The 23,281-nt window shown below is 46.3% G+C and overlaps 1 protein-coding gene across 1 annotated transcript in view; it reads left to right on the forward strand.

The window, feature by feature from the left end:
* The window catches only part of DIS3L2 (DIS3 like 3'-5' exoribonuclease 2), a 191,910-nt gene that overhangs the window by 77,044 nt on the left and 91,585 nt on the right, over window positions 1-23,281 (forward strand). Inside the window, exons 10-11 of the mRNA XM_084267510.1 lie at window positions 4,917-5,090; window positions 20,847-20,926. Coding sequence (XP_084123636.1) covers window positions 4,917-5,090; window positions 20,847-20,926 — 254 coding nt within the window. The remainder of the gene's footprint in view (window positions 1-4,916; window positions 5,091-20,846; window positions 20,927-23,281) is intronic.

The following is a 23,281-nucleotide window of genomic DNA, read 5'->3' on the forward strand; positions in this document are numbered from 1 at the left end:
TCCATCCTGCAGCTGAACTCCCGTGGGCTGGTCATGCACCTTCCTCAGCTTTCCTTGTCCCTTGGGAAGTTCAGTGCTCTGTTTCCAAGGACAATTCTCAGCATATTCTGCTCTTTGCAGAGACTGCCTGTGGCTGGAGCACTGGGATGCTTTGGCCAGGAGTTTGACAGTGACACTGGTCACCCAGGGTGGTCACCTGCACCGGGGCAACCTGACAGTCCCTGGAGGTCCCCTTGGAGATGGGGGTGCGTTTCTGTGTCATGATTGCCACCTGGTGGTCACCAATGAGATGCTGTCCCCTCTGAAGGCCACCCTGTCACCCCAACTGCACTGGGAATGAGCAGGGAGGAACTAACGGCTCCACGGAGCTGGGGATGCCCTGAGTGCTGCTCAGCTCCCTCCTGCCTGCCAAATGGATTTGCCATGGCAGTGAAATGCCATTTAGTTGCACCTGCATCAGGTAACAGATAAAACAACTCCGAAATATTCTCCTTTTCCAGACAAATATTACAAGTACTGTCACGTACAATTATTTTCTTGGGACCTTTTCTCAATATTGGAGTCCAAGACTGCTTGGAAAGTTAGTGCAGATGTCTCTGTGCTGTTTGGATGGTTATGGCAGAGTCTTTTCTTCTTGTCCCCACATATGATGATGGATTGAACTATTTAAAAAAATGTAGTAGTAAAACATCAAATCACTGACTCCCTCTGTGTCATGCGGGGCTTGGGGCTTTTCTAGCTCAGGGCCTTAGATACTGGTCTGTCAAGGTGACAAGATTTTTGATGGCATTTGCAATAAAATGGAACACTGTGGGACGTTCCTTCACTTGATGCCCTTTCCAAAGCCATCCAAGTGGCTTGAATTCCATTCATCTCTGGCATTTTATTCTGTTTGCTTGGGTTTTTTAATTCACAGATGCGTTTGGTGTGACAGCAAATGACTAGATACCATGAGTAGCTCACTGTAAGGCTTGAGGGAAGGTCTGATCCCCAAGCAGCACAGTTCTGTTGGAATAACACCTCCTTGTAGATGATTGTATCTTGGGAAAGCTGTATTCCCTTGGCACTGCTCATTACCACACAGCTTTGAAGTGTGAGATGCCCCTACCTTCTCCTGCGTTTCGATGGTGGGTGGCAGGAGGAGATAGCTCTGTGACTGGAGTGGGGCTGAACTAGGGTGCTTGGGCATTCCCATGACACAGCTCTCTGTGATGCTCAGCCCTGTATCTCTCACATCTTTCCATCTCCACTGGGACCTTTGGGCTTCATCACATCTGTGCAGCTGTGCCCCCAAGCTCCAAGCATTGGGGGTGGCTGGGTGGCCTTCCTTCCTGTCCCTTCTGCTGCTGTACAAGCTTTGCTCTAAGAGTGGTTGTTGTTGTAGAGACAGACACAACACACCATTCAGTGATCAATGTATTTTAGAATGTTTCAGCCCCTTTACTGCAACTGCACAAACTCTTTATAGTATTAACCAAACAACACATAAGAATGCTATGGGCTGAAGGGTCGTTTTACACTTTTTCCATTGGTCATCTTTTTCTGCCTTCTACTTGGCTCTGGGCAGTCTGCACCCTGTCTTCATCCTCACCCTGTTCTGTCAACTTGTTACAAAGTGAGTGATTTCTCTATCTCAGGGGAATGCAAGGATGTTGTCAAGGTAAATTTCTTCAGCTATCAGGGCCAGGTTGCTAGCAAACCTGCTGCTGCCTCCCCGTGACAAGTGGTGGCTTATTGATGCATAGAATGGTCTGCTGTTGAAAGAAACCCTCCATGTAGGATGACCATGGGCCAGTCTGCTCCAGGACAGACTGAGTAAGGTTGTTAGGTCCCCGTGGAAGTTATTACTCCAATTTGGGAGCCTGACCGGCTTTCCAAGGGAAACGAGCCTTATGTACTTATGCTTTGTCTTTTTGGAGGGTTCTTATCATGTAACCTTTGAATGTGTTGGCCGGTTTCAGTTGAGCCTGGGGAATGGAGAGGGCTCAAATATTTCTGGGAATGGGTGGCCAGTGAGATGTGATCAGTGTCACCATGCAGGGGGAGACAGCAGCAGGAGTGTGACTCTGCCCCGGGCACCCTTGCATGGGAGGCCGAGCTCCAGTGAGTCTGCAGCTCGGAGCAGTTCAGTGATCGTGCAGCTGTGGCTGTTTTGGAGAAATACCCTGTGCTCACGTTGCCCAATGCCCTGACCATGGCACATTCCCATCAGCACATACTGCCACTGCCTCTGACATCTGCCCGGGGGTATTGAAGGAACCCTCTGGCATGCTCTAATGCTCCATCAGCGTCACAGAAGAGAGGTGTTTACGTCTGTAACCATTACAATTTTTGTAACCTATTAATATTTAAAAAATCCGAAAGAGATGCACGCAAGCTTGGGGTGTCACACACACCGTGACTCCCTGGGAGTGAACGTCTGACTGCTGCTGGGCCCTGTGCCTGTTGTTGTTTATAAGCCTCTTGAACTATTCTTGCTACCCTCGGTGGCCGCAGAGTCCCCCGAGTGATCGTTACAGCCTGGCTGTTACTCTGGGGCCATCGGTGATCCTATATGTGTTACCTTTGATCACATGCTGTCCTGTCAGATTCTGCTCTGATGCAAGTCATCATGTCTGCCTGACTGTAGCATGGCCCCAATTAAAGTCAGTTGTACACTTTTTAATTCAAGGTACTTGGGAAATGTTCCCTGGAACACTGTAAATCAAATGTTAATTACTATTAAAAAAAAATATTAGTCCTATATCAAACCTCTGGGTAAACTCCTTACAGTTCATAATCTAATTTCAGTAAACGGATCAAGAGAACATGGGTTTCAAGACTGAGCTGGAAAGCGCTCTGGCATTCAGAGGTGCTTTCCATGACTGGTGGTGCAGACGTCCAGCTGCCCTCCTGGTGCACTTCCCAGCTCTGCCCTTCCAAGAGAAGGGACACCTGAGACCGGAGCCCTTGCTGGTTCTTCTTGGTAGGGCAACATGTCCTCTCTTTTCCTTTCCATTTTCCAGTCCAGGCTTGGTGGTGCTGCTGGGCCTGCAGACCCATGTGCTCATCTTTGCTCAGTCTCACGAGGCGTTGGAAATAAAGTGATGATTTCTCTGGTTTATTGTTACTGCTTAGAGAGAGGGAGATAAAACTGATGCCTCGTTTATTTACATTAAAATAAGGACCAGGCTGGGACCAAGCTGCAGGAAATTGGCCTCCATGCCAAACGCGCCCGTATTTCTGCCGTACAGTTTGTACATAAAAGTGAAACAATGGAGGGAGATACCTTCTATCCTTGTTTTCATTTTTATTTTAAAGCCAGGCGATGTGAGCTCCACAATTTACCACACCATGAAGTGCCCCATCCTTTCCAGCGCGCTGCGCTGCGTGACAGGTTCATTACCCGGCCCTTCTCGTTGTGAGGAGAGAGAGCTTGGCTCCCATAAAGGAGATGGGCTCGCTTGTGCCGTGTGGATGGGGTTTGTTTGCTGGCTTTATGGCACATTTGAAGCCCTGAGAGCATCTTGCTCGTCCAAATGACAAGTGCGCTGTTTTGGCCCCAATTTAGGAAAGTAATTAGTGCCTGTTCTCACTCATTGGAATTAAAGCAGAAGGATCAATATAATGATTGTGTATTTTATACAGTGGAAAAACACTTATTAGAGTGGCTGGTTTTGCCCTCGTTATTACCCATCTCTTTTGTGTCATATTTTGATGGATTTGCCGTAATTTCAGGCAGGAGCATTCTCTCCACTGGCTGTAATGTCCCATTTTCCCTGAATGGCAGTATATTAAACAAAATAAAATAACTTATTGCTGTACTGTAGAGCAATCTGGGAGTGAGAGAAGGGACAAGGGGAGCCACTGTGGGACATAGGTTCTCATGAAGTAGTTGTAAGCAGGTAGGGAGGGGACAAACGTCCTCCTCCTTTGGAGTCCTGGCTTGCCTGCTCTGTCCAGAACTGAACTTGTTTGACCCCAAAGTGTTCAGACAAACGCATGCTGGGGTTTGCACTGGAGCAGATGGAAGCTTTCCCGAAGCACAATAGAGCAGCAGCCTCATCCACACATGTGCAGAATACTTCACCAAAGAAGTTAGCATGTGGGGGACAATTTCCCCTGTCTATGACTTTTTTCTAGATCATTGGATCCTCTCCAGTTGGCTCCTGGTTCTGAGGCTTCTGCTTAGCTAGGAAAGGAGGGATAAACTACTGGAAATGTTTAGGTCCTAGAAAGTGCCTGGAGTGCCTGGAAAATGGTTGGAAAGATGATCTGTAGGCGTGTGTCTGTGCTGCTTCTCTGAGGAAGTCAGTGAAGGCTCCTCACACCCTGTGATGTATTCACAGGGCACCAGTTTGCCCAGGCAGTGTTTTGTATGCTTTGGGATGGAGAGCAGTATGCTGAGCTCCCCAGGAGCTGTTTCCTGCAGAGCTGTCTGGGATCTGGTGGGAACCTGTTTGCCATTTCAGATCGTGGGCAGTGAGTCATGCTTTTCAGCAGTGAGGAGAGGAAGGGGGATCTCAGGGGAACCAGCCATGTGTAAAGCTAGAGCTGCCTGTGTGGAGGGCTGTGCTTTTCTTATCTCTGTTGGATGTATTTTCTTTTTTCCCTACAGTTTGACACTTCCTTACCTCCACAAAAACCTAATAATACAAAACATCTCCTTAAAAATCAGATAAAAAAACCCTAATAGTATAAAATGTCTCCATAAAATCAGATACACAAGACAGTCCCAAGTACTGTCTGGCTAGTGTTTTGCATCTCCAGCAGACGTAAGTCACGGTATGGTCTGAATTCCTGCTAAGTCCTTTGCCAAAACCAAGGGAGAAGCGAATGAGTATGTTTGAGGGCTCAGCAGCCTCTCTGCAGGGTTGGTAACAACGTGACAGTAGTAATTATACACTTGAAAAAAAAAGCATCTCTTTCTTCTGCAGGCAGTTGGCCAAAAGTCTTGGACAGGCTGGGGAGATTGAGCCGGAAACAGAAGGGATCCTGATGGAGTACGGTGTGGATTTCTCTGACTTTTCCCCTGAAGCCCTGGAATGTCTTCCCCAGAGCCTGCCCTGGGTCATCTCACCGGGAGAGCTGGCCAAAAGAAGAGATTTAAGGTACCTACCAAAACGGGGTCTGACACTCGTTCCCGGGGTGGTGCAGGGTTGTCATGTTCTGTTTTGCTTTCGTCACGCGTTGGAAAGGCTCTGGCTTCATCAGGCCTGCTGTGTTACACGTTACCTGTGCTAGCGTGGACATAAAATGCTTTTGAAAGTCCCTACAAACCCAGAAGATGGGTTATTTGGAGAAGTATTTTGCGAGGCAGAGAGTCTTTTTCTCAAAAGGACTATTGAAAACTGAAAATTTGGTGTTTGGCACCTAATCTGAAAGCTTTATGTTTTTGTCTGGAATGCATTACGTATTTTAGTGGTAGTTTTATAGCAGAGATTTTCTGAATGCCTGGCAGATCAAATGATCTTGGACATTGTTACTCTGAAACTTAAGTGCAGGTAGAGACTGTCCTGTGTTTTCCTGTCTAGTCTCGACATTTTTCCCTGCTTTGAAGAACTGGTGTCGTAAGGAGTTTATGACGCCTCATGATCGGGTCAGCAGCTGGTAATTGCAATCCCTCCCTGCGGCCTGGCAACTCTGTGCTGTCCCCCTGCTTAACTGTAACTTAGTGATGCTCCCACCACCTTTTGAGAGCTCCCTAGTTGGGTGGTAGACACTCTCATGCTACTGGTCTGCCCAAAAGAGCTCCCTGTTCTGGTGGTAGACACTGACACTGGTGGTCTGCCCAGAAACAGTGGATTTGCTGTTCTCCAAAGTGCCAGATCTCGGTGATGTCTTTACCAGAAAAGACTGAAAGACAAAAGTAACTTGTTTAGAATCTCACTTTGCAATAAAGGCAAAGGAATCGGGACAATAAATGCATTACTGACATGATACAGTGTGTTCCACTCCCATCCTTGCTTATGCTAGAGTGTCCTGTCCCAGTTGGCAGATCTGTTGCTTGTGTATTGCTGAGGTGAAACACCTCAAGTGCTGTGTCCTGTTCTGGGCCCCTCACTGCAAGAAGGACATCAAGGTCCTCGAGCGAGTCCAGAGAAGGACAACCAGGCTGGGGAAGGGGCTGGAGGGCAAATCCTGTGAGGAGCAGCTGAGGGAGCTGGGGGTGTTTAGCCTTGAGAAGAGGAGGCTGAGGGGAGACCTTATCACCACCTACAGTTACCTGAAAGGAGGTTGCAGAGAGGTGGGCAATGGTCTCTTCAGCCAGGTGACAGGACAAGGGCAAATGGCACGAAGCTGCACCAGGGCAGGGTCAGATTAGATGTTGGGAAAAAAATTTTCACTGAAGGAGTTGTCAGGGCCTGGAACAGGCTGCCCAGGGAGGTGGTTGAGTCACCATTCCTGGATGTGTTTAAAAGACGGGCAGATGAGGTACGTAGAGTTATGGTTTAGCATAGGACAGGAACACTTGGACTTGATCTTAAAGGTCTTTTCCAACCTTGTAATTCTGTGATTCTGTAACAGCCCTGTGAGCCCGATTCCTCGAGGCTCTGCACTGGGACAAGCACTTGCATGTATGTAGCAAGCTCCCCTCCCTCTGTTTGTCTCTGTTATTGGCATTGGTGTTAGCAGTCTGAGTGTATGAACTTGTATCTGTACCTGGACTCCAGATGTTACTCTGGGCCTAATCCTGCCCTGTAGCCTGACCCCCCCACTTACTGCTTCAGCTTTACTGGATTGCCATTGCTGTACAGTGAGGTAAATCAGGGGAGAGTCACAGTCCTGACTGACAAGTGGTAACGCTCAGATAGCAGATCCAGACTAGACTTTGAGTAGCTTTAAAAACCCAACTAAACAGGCCCCCAACCCCAAAACCCTGCAGTTCAGAAAGAAGTCACTGGAAACTGCTTATTTTCATGTTCTTGACCACATTTCAATAGCATTCTCTGTTTCTTCTGACCAAGTTCTTTCAAGCAAATAAAGAGCTTGACTTGTCTCCAGTCAGACAATCAGTTTTGGAAACAAATTCCAAGTGTATTTCTTGTTTTTATTGCTGAATTATTACACTGGGACTTATCAAGGTGATAACAGTTTTGCAGTTAAGCCATTTAAATCCCTCTCTGCCCCTTCTCGACCACAGCGCACACTACAAAGTAGATTTCCTTTTGATCCTCTCAAATATAAACATTTAACAGTCAAGATTTTTAAGACAATTATTTGAGCTTAATTTACTAATCCTTTTAATGTCAGCTGCCACACCACTGACTAACTGGTCTGTGGTCTAAAAACATATGGAGATAACATGAAACTTCAAGTTATGGAAAGTAAAATACAGGTGAATCTTCTTTTTTGTTTCCTCAGAGCTGAGAGATTTGTCTACCCAGGAAAACATGAGTTTTATTAGTAAACGTAGCATGAATTGTGGCTGAGTGGAGGGTCTGTGGTTGGAGACCTGGCCACCATCTCTTCTGGTCTTGCCCATCAGACCTTGAGAGACTCAAGGTGGCTTGGCTTTATCATGATATTCAATATTAGCTTTTGTATTGTCAGCAATAAGTGTGTTGTGGTGTGTGGTGTGGTACAAACAGCTGATACTTGCTGGCACAGGCCCTGTCAGAGGAATACACCCAAACTTTGGGGTCTGGTCTGAGTGCACGTGGGAGTCGTGCCTTGTTGTCCAGAGGATCTCACGCTGTGTTTGATGGCACCTGCTTCCACAAGTGCCCATCTTTGGTGCACCTCATGCCTGTAGATCTGTCAGGCTCCCCAGACACCGTGCAGTACTCTGAGAGTACAATGCAAGATAAATGACATGACATAAAGGCTCAGCTTTCCTCCTGAAACAGCCATGTTAACACTTCTAAAGAGCTCATCCTAATTCAGTTTACAGGTTGCTCATATGACTAGAGTAAACACAAATCAGAGCTTGGCTTGAGAACACTTTCAGCTGCAGTACATCCTCTCCAGTCTGTAACACCGAGCTGTAAATTTTATAGGGCCCGTGCATTAAGCCTTTGGATTTTGGAACTGAGACTGGAGCAAACCTTGGGTTTCCTCTTCCTGAGAGAACTTTTCCTTGTTTCCTTTCACCATGGGAAACGACCCTTTCCTCCTGAAAGGGTAACCCATGTTCTCCTAACCAGTGTCCCAAGTGTGGTCGGGTCTATTGATGAGTCAGTGCACAGAGCACGGAGGTAGAGGTTCTGCACCGGAGGCATTTGTGAGTGTGGTTTGAGTTGAAAGTGAGACAATGTGTTTCACCAAGCTGCTGAGGCTGGGCAAGAGGAGGGAAGGATATTTTGTCCATGCCATCTTGTAAATATGTTCCTTGATCTTCCTGCAAGTCTTTCAGTTTTACAGGAAGCCTGTTCTTGCCATGCATAGTCTGTTTGGATAGCAACTGTGATCTCACCTACATAGCCTGTGCAGAACTGCTTCCAAGAGATCTTTTTTTCCCCTCCTTGTTTCTCCAGTGATGGCTCACAAAGAAAGGTTTACATAATATTTTAATATTACTTAAGGCAGAAAAGATCCAAACCTCGTGGATGGCTTTGAAATCTTTTAGCTGATTTAACCCTCTGCTCTGCCACCAGTGCATGGGTTTGCCGTGGACACCTGCTTGTTACCTGTGTGGGTTTATCTGTTTGCAAAATTAGGCAAGTATTGTGTTTCCAGCTTGACTGATTTGAAGTGCACTCAAAACTTCTATTGGAAAGCAGTAGGCAGGTGTCAGGCACTGGTGTTGTGTACCAAGAGCATGAAGTTTCCTAAGATATCAGGACAGCTTGGGTGAGGAAACTTCCCCTCCAGAGACTTTAGATGTGACAATACAGGTAGGAGCAGAGTTCTCATTTTACAATTCAGGTTGACTGGAACTGGTATTTTTTTTGTTAGAAGTTGGAGAGGGGTTTGGTTTCTGCTTTTGGAGAAACACTGGAGGATTTGTGTCACAGACAAATTTCGGTGGGTGCAAAGTTTCAACCCTTTTCCAGTCTTTTCCAGTGTTTCACCATGTAATTTTCATTTCCTTGTTTGCTTTGCATTGCACTTAATGTTTCAGTGGTGTGGGACAAAATGCAGTCCCTGAACAGCAGAGGGGTCGGTATGAAGGAGGAAACATGGGTTTCAGAGGTGGGTGTGGGTGACGGGGGCCAGAGGAGGAGACCACTTAAAGAGGTGCCGCCAGGAATCTGAGGAACCCAACAGCTATTTCTAAGACTCATTCCAAATGTTTCTAATTTCATTCATATCTCTTTTTTTTTTTTGTTTTGTTTCCTTTACTCCTTAACTGGGACAAGAAATTAAAGCCAGGAAAGTCCGATCATAGTGGGAAACAAAAACCTAAATATTGGAGAGAGAAAAAAGGCCGCTCCTTGCAAAGCCGTTCTGCCTTTTGCTGGTCTCCCATTGTTGGTGTTACTGTGGAAAATGTATAACATCACTCTCTTGGAAAGCACTAGAGCCTGTTCAAGTAGAGATGGTTTATATAGTCTAACATGGAAGAACTTGAGGATAGCTATTTCTTTACCATTTGCCTAATAATAAGTGAGCCTGTTGACCTCCGCTAGACTATTACAAATGTGAAACTTGGCACTCAAAATTGCTTGCTCTAAATTTTCCAGTTGCTTTCTCTTTTTCCATTTGATGTCACCCTGCCAACTAGTGATTTTATTATTATAAACAGGACATTGTATTCACTTTTAAGAAGAAATATGAAGCTGAAGGTAAAATTACAAACTGCAGTTTCTCAGCTGGCAAAACACAAAACAATGAGCTAAAAATACTGAGCAGAGAAAGGGTGCTGTGGCAAAAAACCCTGAAATATCTACAAGATGAATGTGATCTGAGGACCAGAAACTGACTTCAACTGAGCAGAAATGCTGCAAATCACCAAATGGTTGAGGTTGGAAGGCAACTCTAGGGATCATCTCCTCCGAATCCCTTGCTCAAAGCAGGGTCAACTAGACCAGGCTGCTCAGGGCTGTGGCTGTTTGGAGTTTGGATATCTTCAGAGATGGAGATTCCACAGCCCCTCTGAGGAACACGCTCTGAGGTTCAGTTCCCCTCACAGTAAAAATATGGGCAGGGTTTTTTACCTTTAAATGGAATCTCCTGTACTTTGTGCCCATTGCTTCTTGGCCTCTTGCTGGATCCCACTGAGAAGAGTCTGGTTCTGACTTTTGTTCCCGTCATCAGGTATGTTTTCACATTGATAAGGTCTCCCTGCCTGAGCTGAACAGTCCAGGCTCTCTCAGCTTCTCCTTGTCACTTGGATGCTCCAATTCTTTAATCATCATCAAGGCTCTTCAGTGAACTTGCACCAGTGTGTTGATGTCTTCCTGGTACTGGGGAACCCAGAACTGGAGACAACACTCCAGCTGTGGATTCACCAGTGCCAAGTAGAGAAGGTTTGACTGCATCTCTTGACCTTCCAGCAACACTCTCCCTAATGCAGTGCAGGAGACAGTTGGCTGCCTGGCTACAAGGTCACATTGTTGGTTCATGTTCAAGTTGTTCATATAGGACTCCAGGTCCTTTTCTGCCAAGCTGCTTTCCAGGTGGTTACTCCCCAGCAGATACTGGTGCATTCTTCCCCACTTACAGAAATTTGCTTTTCCCTTTTTTTTTTCTTGAGATTTCCATCAGCCCATTTCCCTGCTGAGGTCCCTCCAAATGGCAGCACAACTGCCTGTTCCTCCCTTGAGGCCAAAAGGCCTGGAGTGTGTCAGACTGGGGGACAGCAAGGGTCCACAGCATCAGCAGGAGACAATTAATGCTCATTTGCTTCCCTTGCAAGGCACAGTTAATGAGTTAATGAACTTTGCTCATGCAGGCAAAGAGCTCTAGGAGTGCAATGAAGCTTTCAGCTAAAATTTGCATCTTGGTATTTCAGCATCTGACCTCAATTGCAACTGGCCTAAAGCTACGCAGGTTATTAAAGGCTAAACTGTAATCTTGGCTGATCATTCTGAGATGTAGCATCCTTCTTTTGGTTGATAAGGGAGGAAGGGGTGGAGGTGCTCTGCTCTGTGTCTGCTGTGGAGGAAAGCTCTGGTCCCAGCACTGTTAGCACCTTGAAAGCACTGACAGCAGTGCAGGTACTGTCCTGCCCACTGTTTCTTCCTTGGTGACTGTTACAGCTGGTAACAAGGAACAATATGACAGTGTGGTTTTTGTTGCAGATGCCCCAGGGGGTTATTGGCTGATAAAATTAGAGGCTGATGGTAAAAATGGCAGCCCTGAGCTGTGCAAGGGATGTTGGAGAAAGCAGTCAGCCTCTGAAACAGATGTCTTTTCAAGGCAGGTGGATGACTTTAGTTAGAAGTGAGTGCAAGTCAGATAAAACATCGTTAAACAGCTTGTTTCCTGGAGATTTTCCACTACAAAAAGCTAGTGTTAAGTAGAGCAAGACTTACTCAGCTATAATAGGATATGTGAAAATGCTCTGGTTTCTGATGGAAACTGAGAAACGACTTGTTTAGCAAATGTATAAGCAACATTGCTACAGACCTGACTGTTATCTTGGCGTGGAGCAGAGACACAAACAGGGCCAGATTATGATCTCTGCCCTCTTGCTGAGCTGTTCTGTGACTAATTTAATGTTCTCCACGAGGAGACACAAGACATACAAAGGATTACTCAGTGGTGTCTAAGGATATCAGATCTAGTCCCTCTCTAACGGGATTGATTCCAGAAGGTGGTGGTGATGATGGTTGTACCTGCTCCGGGTACTTCTGCTGTCTGGGCACTTCTGCTGTCTGGGCAGCCTGGGGAACAGTACCTCTCTTGGATCGGTGAGGAGAGCTTGCATTAGCTCCATCCTCACCCATTAGCTGAGTAAGTAAAACTGACAGTGCTCCTGTCAGGGTGATGTGATTCAGCTCCTCGCTTCTGGTTGGCTTCTTCAGGTCCTCCTCTCTGTTTTCATAACATTTTCTACTACACTATAGCTACGGCAATTATGGTGACACTGTTTTGTGCAAAATGATGCATGGTCTTTGCTCTCGGATGCTGTTGCTACCAGTGGCTGGTGTACACAGACACACTGGCAACTTCACTGGAGTTTTTCCTTACAGGAAGACACGTGTGGTCACTGGAACTGCAGCTTCAAGCAGAGTCGGTGGCATGTGGTTGGATGGGATTATTGCGTTCTGATCTTGTAGGCCAGCAGGACTAAGCTTGCTCAGTTAAGAGCTAAGCTTGCTCTGTTTAGCTGTGGAAAACTGAAATAACTTTTGTGACTGGGTTGTTAGACACTCTTGTTCCTGTCCTGCCCGGCTGCTTGTTTTCTGAAGAGAATAACAGAGGGAGAATGTGCCCGTTCTTACTGGATTCTGCTGGGTCACAAAGTGGGCTTTTGATGAGCAGAAGGAAGTGCCCTATTCTCCCGTGTTTGCATATGTTGAGTGTCCTGGTTCAGGTGTGCTACATACAGCTGCTTTCCTTGACATCACTGTGCTTTCCTGGTGCCATTCTCTGGCTACAGGTCAGACGGCTCAGGGTTGGGCAGGAGGCAAAGGATCTAAGTGTCAATCCAGGTCCCCATCTCTAATGTTGTAGATGAAGAAACCCAGAACTTCTTCAGTAGGAGAGGCAGCATATCCCCACTGTGACATTTCAGGGCTGATTGCTCTCCAGCGGGACAGGCTGGTTGTTACAAGGAACAACATTTTCCTTCTGGCTCCATTCTGATCCTGAACGCTGGGAGCAGAGTGGTCCAAAGCATGCTGGGACCAGAAGATTCTGGGTGCTTGGATCTTTGTTTCCAGGTTTTTCTCAGACCCACACTTTCTAAAAATGAAAATAATAATTTTTTAAAAATTAATTGTGGTATGGATGGTGTGCATGCAGGAGGTGTTCTGTATGAGGCAGAGTGGTACTGGAGGTATCATGGCATAGGTAAGAAGTGAAGCAGACTGGAAAAGACTAAGAAAAATTAGCCTGGGAGACGAGGGATTGATTTACAAGGAAGGATTAACTGTTCAATGTGTATTTGCCAGCAGACAAACTAGAAGTTTGTGAGGGACGTAGTAGTTGATAGTTAAAATATGCAGCCTAAAATGAAAAAACGAGAATCACTTAAGGTGGTGGGAGGATAGGGAGGGGTGTTATGAGGACAAGTAAGGTAAAACGTAGAGGACACCTTTCCTGTCCTACCTAAAATAGACTGTAGCTCAGGCTGCTAAAGAAAGCACTGGAAACTCCATCACTAAAGATGCTTAATACTATGCTGGAGAAACTCCTTGCGAATGTATTGTCATGGGTAGTCCGGCTCTGACCTATGGGGGTTGGATGACCTAATGTCTCTTCCATTTCTAGCTCTGTGCATCTATGATTAAAGTAGTTTATATAATGCAAGTGCATTTTCAATTACACTCCACCTTCTTGCGTGGGATAGTGGTGGTGCAGAGACCTCATTATATTTGTGGCACAATTACAGCTTGACTTGTAGGAAATAGTGTTGGTACCTGGTGTCTCAGAGACTCTGATCTTGGTTTTTTTATATATATGTGTTGGATTTTCAAGCCATTTATGTATGTTACAAGGCTGCAATGCTCTTTTCTGCCTTCCTCCTTTCTTGGAGGCCATAAATATATAGAAGGGATAATTGATTCCGGTTCGGCAATCCAGTTGAGCAGTCCTTGGTGAAAATATAAATGTTTACTGTTGGAGATGTGTAATACATGAGGAGTCATTGTCAGCCGCTCTCTTGGACCAAGGTCTGTTTTCTGAACCAGAACAGGACATTAGCTATAACATAAACACAGAGAAATTAAAAAGAACAGTACTGACTTGATGTAGAAAGCTGGGCTTTCAGTGCATTTTCTGCTGTGCTGGAGTTTTGTGGGGTTTATGACAATTAGTGTTGGGGGGGGGGGAGGGCATAGTTTTTGCTTCCAATTATTTCATAATTTCCTTTCATTTTGAGATTTATGCACCGTGCAAAAGGGTTTTGTGATGCGTTGAGCGTCTCTTTCAGCGTGTCACAGGGCATTCCGAGTGCCTTCAGAGATTTTTTTCTGGGTACTGCATGGGTTTTTTTTTTTTAAATATATTCCTTTTATGAATCTGCCTTGGAAGCCGCCACTCTGGGGTGTTAACTAAAATCTGCCAGCATCAAGTGTGACAAATGTAGTAGACACTACACGTAATAGATGTTTTTAGGAGCGGGATGTTAAAGCCTCTAAGATGTTCAGGTACGGATTGTTCCCTGAAATTTCGCTCGGAAAAAGCGTACTTCATCCCCATGTGAGTGATGAGCATGGGTGGAATTGGTCCCATGCTTATTGGCACGTTAGAACGAACCTGCGCAGACACCGTGGTCGAGTTGGGTTTACTTGTGATTGAAGAAGGAGATTGATTTTTGTGGTTGCCATAACAATTGGACTGTTGTGTGAAAAAATGTTAGTAGCGTTCACCGGGGTGAGTTGACAGCTCTAGGATGCCTGTTCCCAAATTAAAACAACTGTTTCCAGCTCTCAGAAATTATGTCTGTTTAACTTTTCCAAGATGAAGCTCAGCAGGGTCTTAGAAATGACCTGAAGAGCTTAGATTCTAAAAGTGCTTTTGCTGGGCTTAATTTTAAAACGCCAGCTCTGAGCTGAAGTTAATACGGGTAAACGAGGAGGCTGAGCTTTCACTCCCACCAGGCTATTGTGTGTACTCACAAAGTGGAGAGAACAGGGCAATCTAAAGCGTCCCTAGAAGAATGTAAATGCATTGTAAGTGTCTAGACATGCAGTCACTCGTACTGTAAAAGTCTTAGTGTTGACATACTTGAGTTTAAAGAAGGCTTGCACTGCCTAAAATTAATAAACAAAATAATGGTCACTATTGTCTCACCTCCAGCTGTAGCAGTCTGGTCTTTGGCAATAGGCTAATGCTGCTGCAGAAGATTTATCTTGGTGCTTCAGGAGCTGCTGGATGACTGGATGGGCTGTGAGCACAGAGCCTGGGGCAGGGTGGGATGGCCCACATGTGGGTATCCCTCAAGCTGCTTGAATCTTCACTTGTGTGGTGTCTGTGTGCTGGGAATTCACAGGCAAGTGGGCTTCAGCCACCTTCTCCATGCTAGTGAGTGCTGTGGCTCCTGGTGAGCTCTTTGTTCTCTTCTGTAGTTGTTTTGGATGTGTCTGTTTCCATGAATGACCAGTAAACTTTGCGGGAGATGAAGATTGTTCTTGGGAAAGGGTCAGGATGGGAGGAGGTAAGCACGGTAATTAAGTTCAGGTACCTGAATTCTGTCAGCTTCCTGAGAAGGGGAAGTGGAGAGGGAGGTGCCGATCTCTCCTCTGTGTTATCCAGTGACACATGGGAATGGTTCAAAGCTGTGCCAGGGGAGGTTTAGACTGGACAGGAGGGAGTATTTCTTTTCCGAGGGACTGGTCAGACACTGGAACAGGCTTCCAAAAGAGATGCCCCAAGCCTGCCAGCATTTGAGGCATCTGGCCAGTGCCCGTAAGAACATGGTTATCTTGGTCAGCCCTGAATTGATTGAGCAGTTGGACTTATATGATCATTGCTGGTCCCTTCCAGCTGCAATTCTCTGTTCGGTTCCATTCATCCCTGTGTCTGGGTCTCCTGTTGGGAGACCTTTGGTGGTTCCCTGCTGAGCTCTGCAGAGGCTCCCAGCTTGTTCCTTCTCTCTGGTGAGACTTGGCAGCCATGAGCTGTCCGGGTTGAAGCAAAAGGCAAAGTTGGGCCTTTGATCTGACTTGAGTTGGTGGTGGGTGCAGCCTGGGCTGGTGGTGGGGGCTGGTGTGATTTACAGCATGCAGGAGTGAGGATGGTTAAGGCGCCCAGCTGACTTGTGCTCTCAGATCTCCTTCCTCCATCCTCCGCTTTCCCTGGCTCCCGAACAGCCGGTTCATACTTCTTTAGGACTTTGCCTCCCACGAATGGTCACTTCAGCTGGTGAGGACATCTTGGGTACATGCCGTTCTCTGAGCTGTTCTGTCATGGTTGTCGGCATTTGTCAGGGTGGAGAGGATCTGTGCCAACCCTCCGCACCGCCCGAGCGGTGTTTCCCTCGCCTGGAGCTTCCGAATGCCTTTGCATAGATGGACATGTTTGCACAAAGAAAAACAAACTGCTCTTGCAGTCCTGTGATCTGTGACTGTTTAATTACCATGACAGTAATTCCAGCTCACCAACAGGCCACTTATCTTACCTCCACCGCTGCACTAGCCATTCATTTCAGGTCCTGTTCAAGGCAAAAGGACTAACTGCCCTACAGGTAATGCTTGTCCACTTTAATTAGGCTTTCTTAAGCTGTGCAAAGAAAAACTGCACTTAATTAGCTTTGCTTAAATTAGGATTGATACACCAGCCTGTGTACGTGCACACTTTTGCTGCTATCTAATAAGCTAAGCACTCTATGCTGCAATCTTTTTCCCCAGATGGTTGACTTGCAAGATGGCCCATGGAGCCAGTGTGCAAGCCTTGTGTTTGGCAGTGCTTTTCTGGCTGCCTCGGGGCTAGAAGTGCTTGGTCAGTGGTGCCAGGTGCTGCCTGGGGCTGCCAGGGTCTGGGCAGTGTCCGTGGCACGTGCTCTCCTGACTCTTGCTTGCAGGTCCACGACACTGGGTGCGAGAGCCCGACTCACTCCACTGCATAAAATGTCTGGTGAGGAGAAGGGATAAAAGACTTTTATTCTTCCACTGGCAAAAGCTCCATGCCAGAGCCAGTCCACCTCTGCAAACCTGCGTTGAACGTATGTTTTGGACATAGTGGCTCCTGTAAAAAGGAGAAGTTTCCACACTGAAATGTTTGGTTTCAGTTGGTGCTGGAGGGTTCTTAAAGGCACATGTTTATCTCTAGTCCTTTCCAGCACAAAGGCCAGAAAATCTCTTAACTCTGTGTGTGTGTCTATCTCCTGAACTGGTTTCATTTAACTAACCAAGTTGTGTGTATGTTGGAACGAGTGGGCTTGGAACATCTCATTACTTTTACAAAGTATGTTTTGACAATTTGAAATGAATAAAACAGATTTTTATTAGGTGTAATGACAGTGAGACATGGCTCCTTCAAGACTTTTAAAGAAGGGGGAAAGGTGATCGAGCTCCTTAACCCACAAGGACACCTTGGTGGCCCTCCAGAAGCTGGAGACGGCTGCCAATTTGTATTTACCTGTGGTCAGTGTAAATGTGCATGTGTAGCCTGCACTTAAACAACATCTTTGTTAGCAGGTGCATAAAAAGTACCATTGCTATGAGGGCTAGTCATACAGCCTGCTGCAGGTTGGTTTTTATTGTAGATTATGGTCAGAAATGTGGTCTGATCTCTCTGAGATCCCTTGTACCGCAGCCTTTGAGGCACTGTACAGCCAGACAGTATGGTCAGGGGAGGAATTTGAATGGCTCCTTCCTCTTTGCAGAGCGGACTTTGCCACATAGCTGGGAGCAATGTTATTTCTTCACCCAGATGTTTGTTGTCAGCTGCCTCCTGGGTCCCCCCTGGGGCTTTGTACAGGAGTGGCTGGAGATGCCAAGGGAGGGGACACCTTGCAGAGCATCAGGCAGACCGTGCCGCCCACACCCAGCCTTTCCCTCTTGCTCCTCACACTGACTCTCTCTGGGCTGCGAGGTGGCTCTCTGCAGTGTGCTGGAGATGAAAGGTGATACCCGTGGGGCTGGAGGAAAAGCAGGAGGAGATAGCTGAGAACATGCCTTCTGTGGAGACCTTGCCCTGGAGGGGCACGTGTACAGGGTGCTGCCGTTGGGCTCAGTGCTGCCATCCCATCGCTTGGAGGAACGCTTTCTCTCCCACGTGCCAGCCCCAGTTCCTGTAGCCATCTGAATCTTCTCCAGTAATAAAACTTGAAAACCAGAAATATAATCATCACACCTAATATTGCAGCTACTGGTGAGCGGAATTCGCTTAGCAAACTTCAGCCAGGTGTGCTCCTGTGTGCCAGGATCGTCTCGTTGCCGTGAACTTTGTGCTCTGCTTGCACATCAGCTTCTCTTGTCCCACTGACTACCTGGCCATCGGCTCTGCAACAATCCTGCGGAGTCCTGATGCCAGGGAGTATCATTTCCTGGTGTTACTTGCTCAGTGACTTTCTTACCTCACCTCGCAGTCTGTGCCCAGAACAAACTGCCTGTGACAAGCTACAAGGCCAAGTCCCTTGAGTAGTTTTAAAGGAGAAGCGGATCTGAGCCTGGGGGTAAAACATATCCCAGTTGTGCTGCTCACAGAAATGCTGGTGAGAAATATGGGGTCAGTATTTGTCTGGACCCTGTTTCAACGTTGCTTCTGGGAGTTTAAGCACCTCAGCCGGCGAGCTGTGTCTGTGCCTGCAGTTTGCATGCTGAGAGGCTGCTCGGAGCCTGGCTGGCATGTCCAGAAGGACAGTGGGTTGTGCACGAAGCGCTGCTGGGCTGGGGTCTGCCCTGTGACCCCGCAGGTTTGGGCTCTCTGAACCACAGCCGGTGCTTGACCTCTGCAGAAGGTTTGACTGGCTGAATACACCTCAGCAAAGCAGCCCGTTCATTGCTGCCATTGCAGACATGTATGTGCTCAGAGCTTGGCACCCGCGTATTTACACTCACTCCTTTCCAGGGCAGGCTGCGAATATGCACTTCGTTGAAACCAATCTGCTAATTTTTGAACTGCCTGGAGCTGCAGTTCACGATGGGTGGCAGATGCTTGTGGTTGCAGGCCCTGAACATCTGGGAGAAGCTATCTATTCCCCTGACATGGGAGCCCAGGTTCTCTTTGAAGAAGCATTTCAAGCTTTTCCTTGCTCCCTTGTCAGATAAAGCAAACCATTAGTGTCCGTTCAGTCCCAGTTACTCTTTTAAGTAACTTAAAGGAAGGTTTACTAGATGGGGGGGTCACAGTGCCTGGATGCTGTTGCCTTTATGCTCTGTGAGTTAGTGGGACCTGGTGTATCACTACTTGCAGGTTGGCACACGTGCCTGCCCCACACTGCTTGTAGCAAAGGTGTCTGTGTATCTGCATACACACAGCTTCCTAAAGAAAGGTGTGCAGCACCTTGGGGTGGAGGTATCCTGAAATTCCATGCTTAGAGGCGATTTTAAGGAATGTGTACGTATGGAGGTGTGGAGTTGTTTGCAAGCCTTGAAAAATCGGTTGATCCCTGGTGCTGGGTAGCTAAGCAGCAATAGATCGAAGTCCTGGTGTGGTTGAAAAGATTTTATATCTTTCAGTGTCACAAACTCTAATTTGTTTAGATGCATGTGAAGGATCAGAAACTAACGTGCATCTGGGGATTAAGGCAGCTTTGCTGTCCAATCTGAAAGCTAGTGCAGCCTGAAAGATTTTCAAAGTCTCAGAAGGCAGCGAAGTGCTTTACTGATTTTTATGTCTTTGAAAATGTCTGTTGAGTGTGCCGGGTGGAATTATTTAAATACATGCTGCCAGCTGTCTGACACCAACAGATACCACCCAGAGCATTTAAGTACTGAAGTGATGGGCCTGTGAACGTTGAGATGTTGCTCTCACTGTGTAGGCACCCATGCAAAAAGACTAAGACTTGTTAATTCCATGTGACACTTGCTCCTTTAAAAGTTCAGCCTCCCACCTCTCCTGCCCCAGGAGTATATTGGTATAAGAAAAGTAATATGTGTTTTCATTATACATCTCTGCAAGGGAGTTGCCCTCGTGAGATGAGCTTTTCTGCGGCAAAGGGAAAGGAAGAAAAGCGGTCTGATCAGCAGCCTCAGCCTCTATACCCTGGTGCTTGGGGATCTTTTAACTAGGGAGGGGCCGATCTTATTCTCAAGGTTAAGATAAAAGCAAAGGAAAACAGCAAACCCATTCCTTTACTGTCTTCCACATGCTGCTTGGGTGAACGCTGTTGCAGTCCAGGGTCCCAGACAAGGATCCAGGGTAACCCAGGATGAAGGGAGAAGTTTGGGAAGTTTTATTTGCTGAGTGCTTTGGGTCTCACTGGTGCCAGGGTCTGCTCCATTAAACATCATGATTCCCGAGTCAGATGCTTTATTTTATCTCATCTGCATGGCCCTAGGCCATATCTGTGGTCCATCTTGGTGTGTTCCTGCCACCCACTGCTACAGGATGTACACATGTAAGCCTTCCAGGGCAGGGCTGTGTATCCCACATGCTGCACATGTGGAAGGGTGTTCGGTTTTTCCCCAACACCCACTTGATTTCCTAGATCTAATTAGCTGATTTGAAGGTCTTTTATTCTGCAACTTTCATAGCGTTTCCTATTGAATTTGCTTTTTGCTTTGGTGCACAAGAGGCAATGCAGGTGTTGCAAAGTGCTGCACCCCTTGGGTGTCTTCACTGAGACCAAAACTCTCACTCATTTTTGTTACCATTCAGCTTGGTTTGTATGTGTTCCACTGCCTCTGCTCTGTGCTGGCAGTGTCTGTGGAGCTTCAGATGCTGAGATATCTGGTCTTATGCATGGGCATGGGGGTTGTTTGTGTTCCATTTAGCTTTGCAATTAGGAACAATCTATTTTTACTCTAGCTGCAAGGCATCAAGGCTTTTTCCTGCTTGTTCCTTTGGAGTGAACTTGATGGGCTAAATTGTTTAGCTTTTGCAGAGGAAAATCAGTAATGAGATGAAAGCTGTTAAGAGCAAGCAGGTAAACCAAAAAGAAAAATTACAACCCTCCCCCCCACCAAACAAAAACCCCAAACAAAACCCAACAAGGAGAGTCTAATGTCTAAAGGTCTAAATCTTGTTTGTTGTTGTTTTTTTAATAGATTAGATTTAGACTTTCAGATGAGATTGGAAGATGTTTCAACAGAGTCTTCTGAAAGCGTGGTGGTGGTTGTCTGGTTGTCTTGGACGGTCTCTGTGTTTTGGTCTGTTCTTCATGACTGGAAGATACATTTTTCTTTTCTTTTTATTTCCTTGGATAGGAAAGAATGCATTTTCACCATCGACCCATCAACTGCCAAGGATCTTGATGATGCTTTGTCCTGTAAACAGCTCCCTGACGGTATGAGATATATCTTACAAAATATTTCTCAGTGTTTGTATTGAGCTGTTGACACATTTGTATATATAATTTGTCACAAAGTGTTCTTTACCAGATACAAGTAGAGTCATAAACTAGTTTTTCTCTTGTTTTAATTGCCTGTTTTGAGAAATCTTAGAGTGGATCTCTTCAAGCTGCACTCTGAAGTAGTCTTAGTGTCAGGAAATGCAGAACCACAGCGTTTTGCATAATCAGAGCTGTAATTTGATTTGAGCAGATCTCAGCTGTCTCCTGTCATTATAGGAGTTACAGCTGAATAGCTAATATGCCACCCTGGCATACCGAAGTCTGGTGGAACTTTGACCTTGAATACGCAGTCCCTGGGTAAAGGAATCCAGTTCCCTGAAGGTCACTGGCTGAATTGCTTTTTGGTGTTTATGGGATGCTGGGAATTGTCAGATGAGCGGAGCGTGCCTTATAAGTTGTGTTATTCTCCCCATTGCCTTTTAAGCTTTGTATTCTGCCTTATTTGTGCTCTTATTTTGCTGTTAAGCCAATGGAACAGAAAGTAAAGCTCCAGAAGCCAGATCTTGATGATTCTGACTTAAGGAACTTCCCTTTTGTAAGCTTACTTTGCCATCCAAGTTCTACTCATTTAGTTTGATGAGATCCAGTGACTGGCTTGGTTGGAAACATTGCATGATTTGCGTAGCCCACCCAATGCTAATAAAGAAGATAAAGTGATTATTTTTTTTTGCTTTATGTTGTTTTTGTTTGCTTAGTTTTTCCTGCTCTTGTTAATCATCACAATACGATGATAACAAAGGCTTCGCTCCTTGGGTTTGGGGTTGATTTCAGTCTGCAATGTGGCCAATGAATTCTCATGTCATTTAGACCCAGGCACAGAATAATATTTACAGGGCTATAAGACTGATTTAGAAAAAATAATGAAAGAAATTTTGAGGCCAGTAAAATTATTTCTAATTATATTCTAGGATAGAAGTTTTGAGGCAAGATTAAGGAAAAATTGCTGTTCTAGTTCACAGAATGCTTAAACAGTCTTCCTGAGAGATCCTAAGCTGAACTCGGTTTTCCTTCTTTGACATTTGAACTGTCCATAGATCTATGGCAGCATTATGATCCCACAGCCCCTAGGTTCTGAGGTGTGGAATCTCTGGCTTCTGAGCCTCTGCTGCTCACATACGTGTGGGCTTCAGATGCTGCATGAAACCCTTCACTGAGCAGGTTTGCAGTGCCTACATCTACGTGCTCTTCATAACCATAAGCCGTTTGGAGGGAGCATTAAAGGAAAATACCTGTTTGAACAAGAGTTGGTCTTTCCCAGAAAGCCTATGCTGGCCTCCTGGTGCCTTCAGATGAAGGTTCTCCCTGCCTTTCCCTGATCATCTGTGAAGGCCAAAGAATATGGGAAAGGAACGTGTCAAATCCATGCATTCGGGGATGTCTTTACCTGTACATAGCATAGGAGCAGGCACGGTTCTCTCCCAGGGCACCCAGTTATTTCATCTCAGATGTGCTTACCTGAATGGACAGAGGATGCTCTGCAGTCAAAGAAAAAGCAGGCAGATGGGAAAGAAAGGTAAAATGGATCAGACTGCGGGGTTGCTCTGCATAAGGAAAGTTTGCAAAGCTCTTTTTTTTTTTTCGAGTAAAACAGAAGTGGAACGTGCAGGAACCTTTCTGCTCTTTCAGCACCTTAAAACAGAGGAGATAGGAAGAAACCAGAAGAGAGTAGGGGACAGGGCAGGACTGTCTTTTGAGAGTAAAAGTAAAGATTTGCTTGGCTTGTATCCAAAAACTTATAGGATGGGAAATCCAGTGTGGATTTAGTGCTTTTGAAAGCTTTGCCTCCACCTCAGGATCGTTATACACACCCCATTTCCCTCCAGACAAGCCTTGGAGAAAATCCAAGAGGCAGAGGCACCCCGTTGGGGTGTCCCAGCCCAAAGGTCTTTGTTTGCCCCTGTGTCCCACTTTCCATGAACCATTAAGAGGGAGGAAGCCCTTCGCGTGCCAGATCTCTGCCTTTTGGCTTGAGCCATGAATCCTCCAACGGGCTTGTTCTGCCCTGGGCTCCTCTCACTGAGGACGTGCTCTGAGCTGGAGCCTTTTTTAAGAGTGATCTCACCTGTGCTGATCTTGGGCATTGGAACCTCTGCCTCTCCTTTCAGCCTCCGATCCAATCGGCCCGGGAGTGGTGCCCACACTCCATCACGGCCCTGCCTCAGCCTCAGGCCAGGGAAAGTCATGCCCAGGAAAAGCCGGTTTTGATACTGGTGGATGTCCCAGGGCCCAAGTTTTAAATCAGTGTGGAAAGAACCACTGTGGAAATACCCTTTCTTTTATTTTGAAGTC

This window comes from Gallinula chloropus (assembly GCF_964237585.1).
Source record: "Gallinula chloropus genome assembly, chromosome: 8".
Lineage (NCBI taxonomy): Eukaryota > Metazoa > Chordata > Aves > Gruiformes > Rallidae > Gallinula > Gallinula chloropus.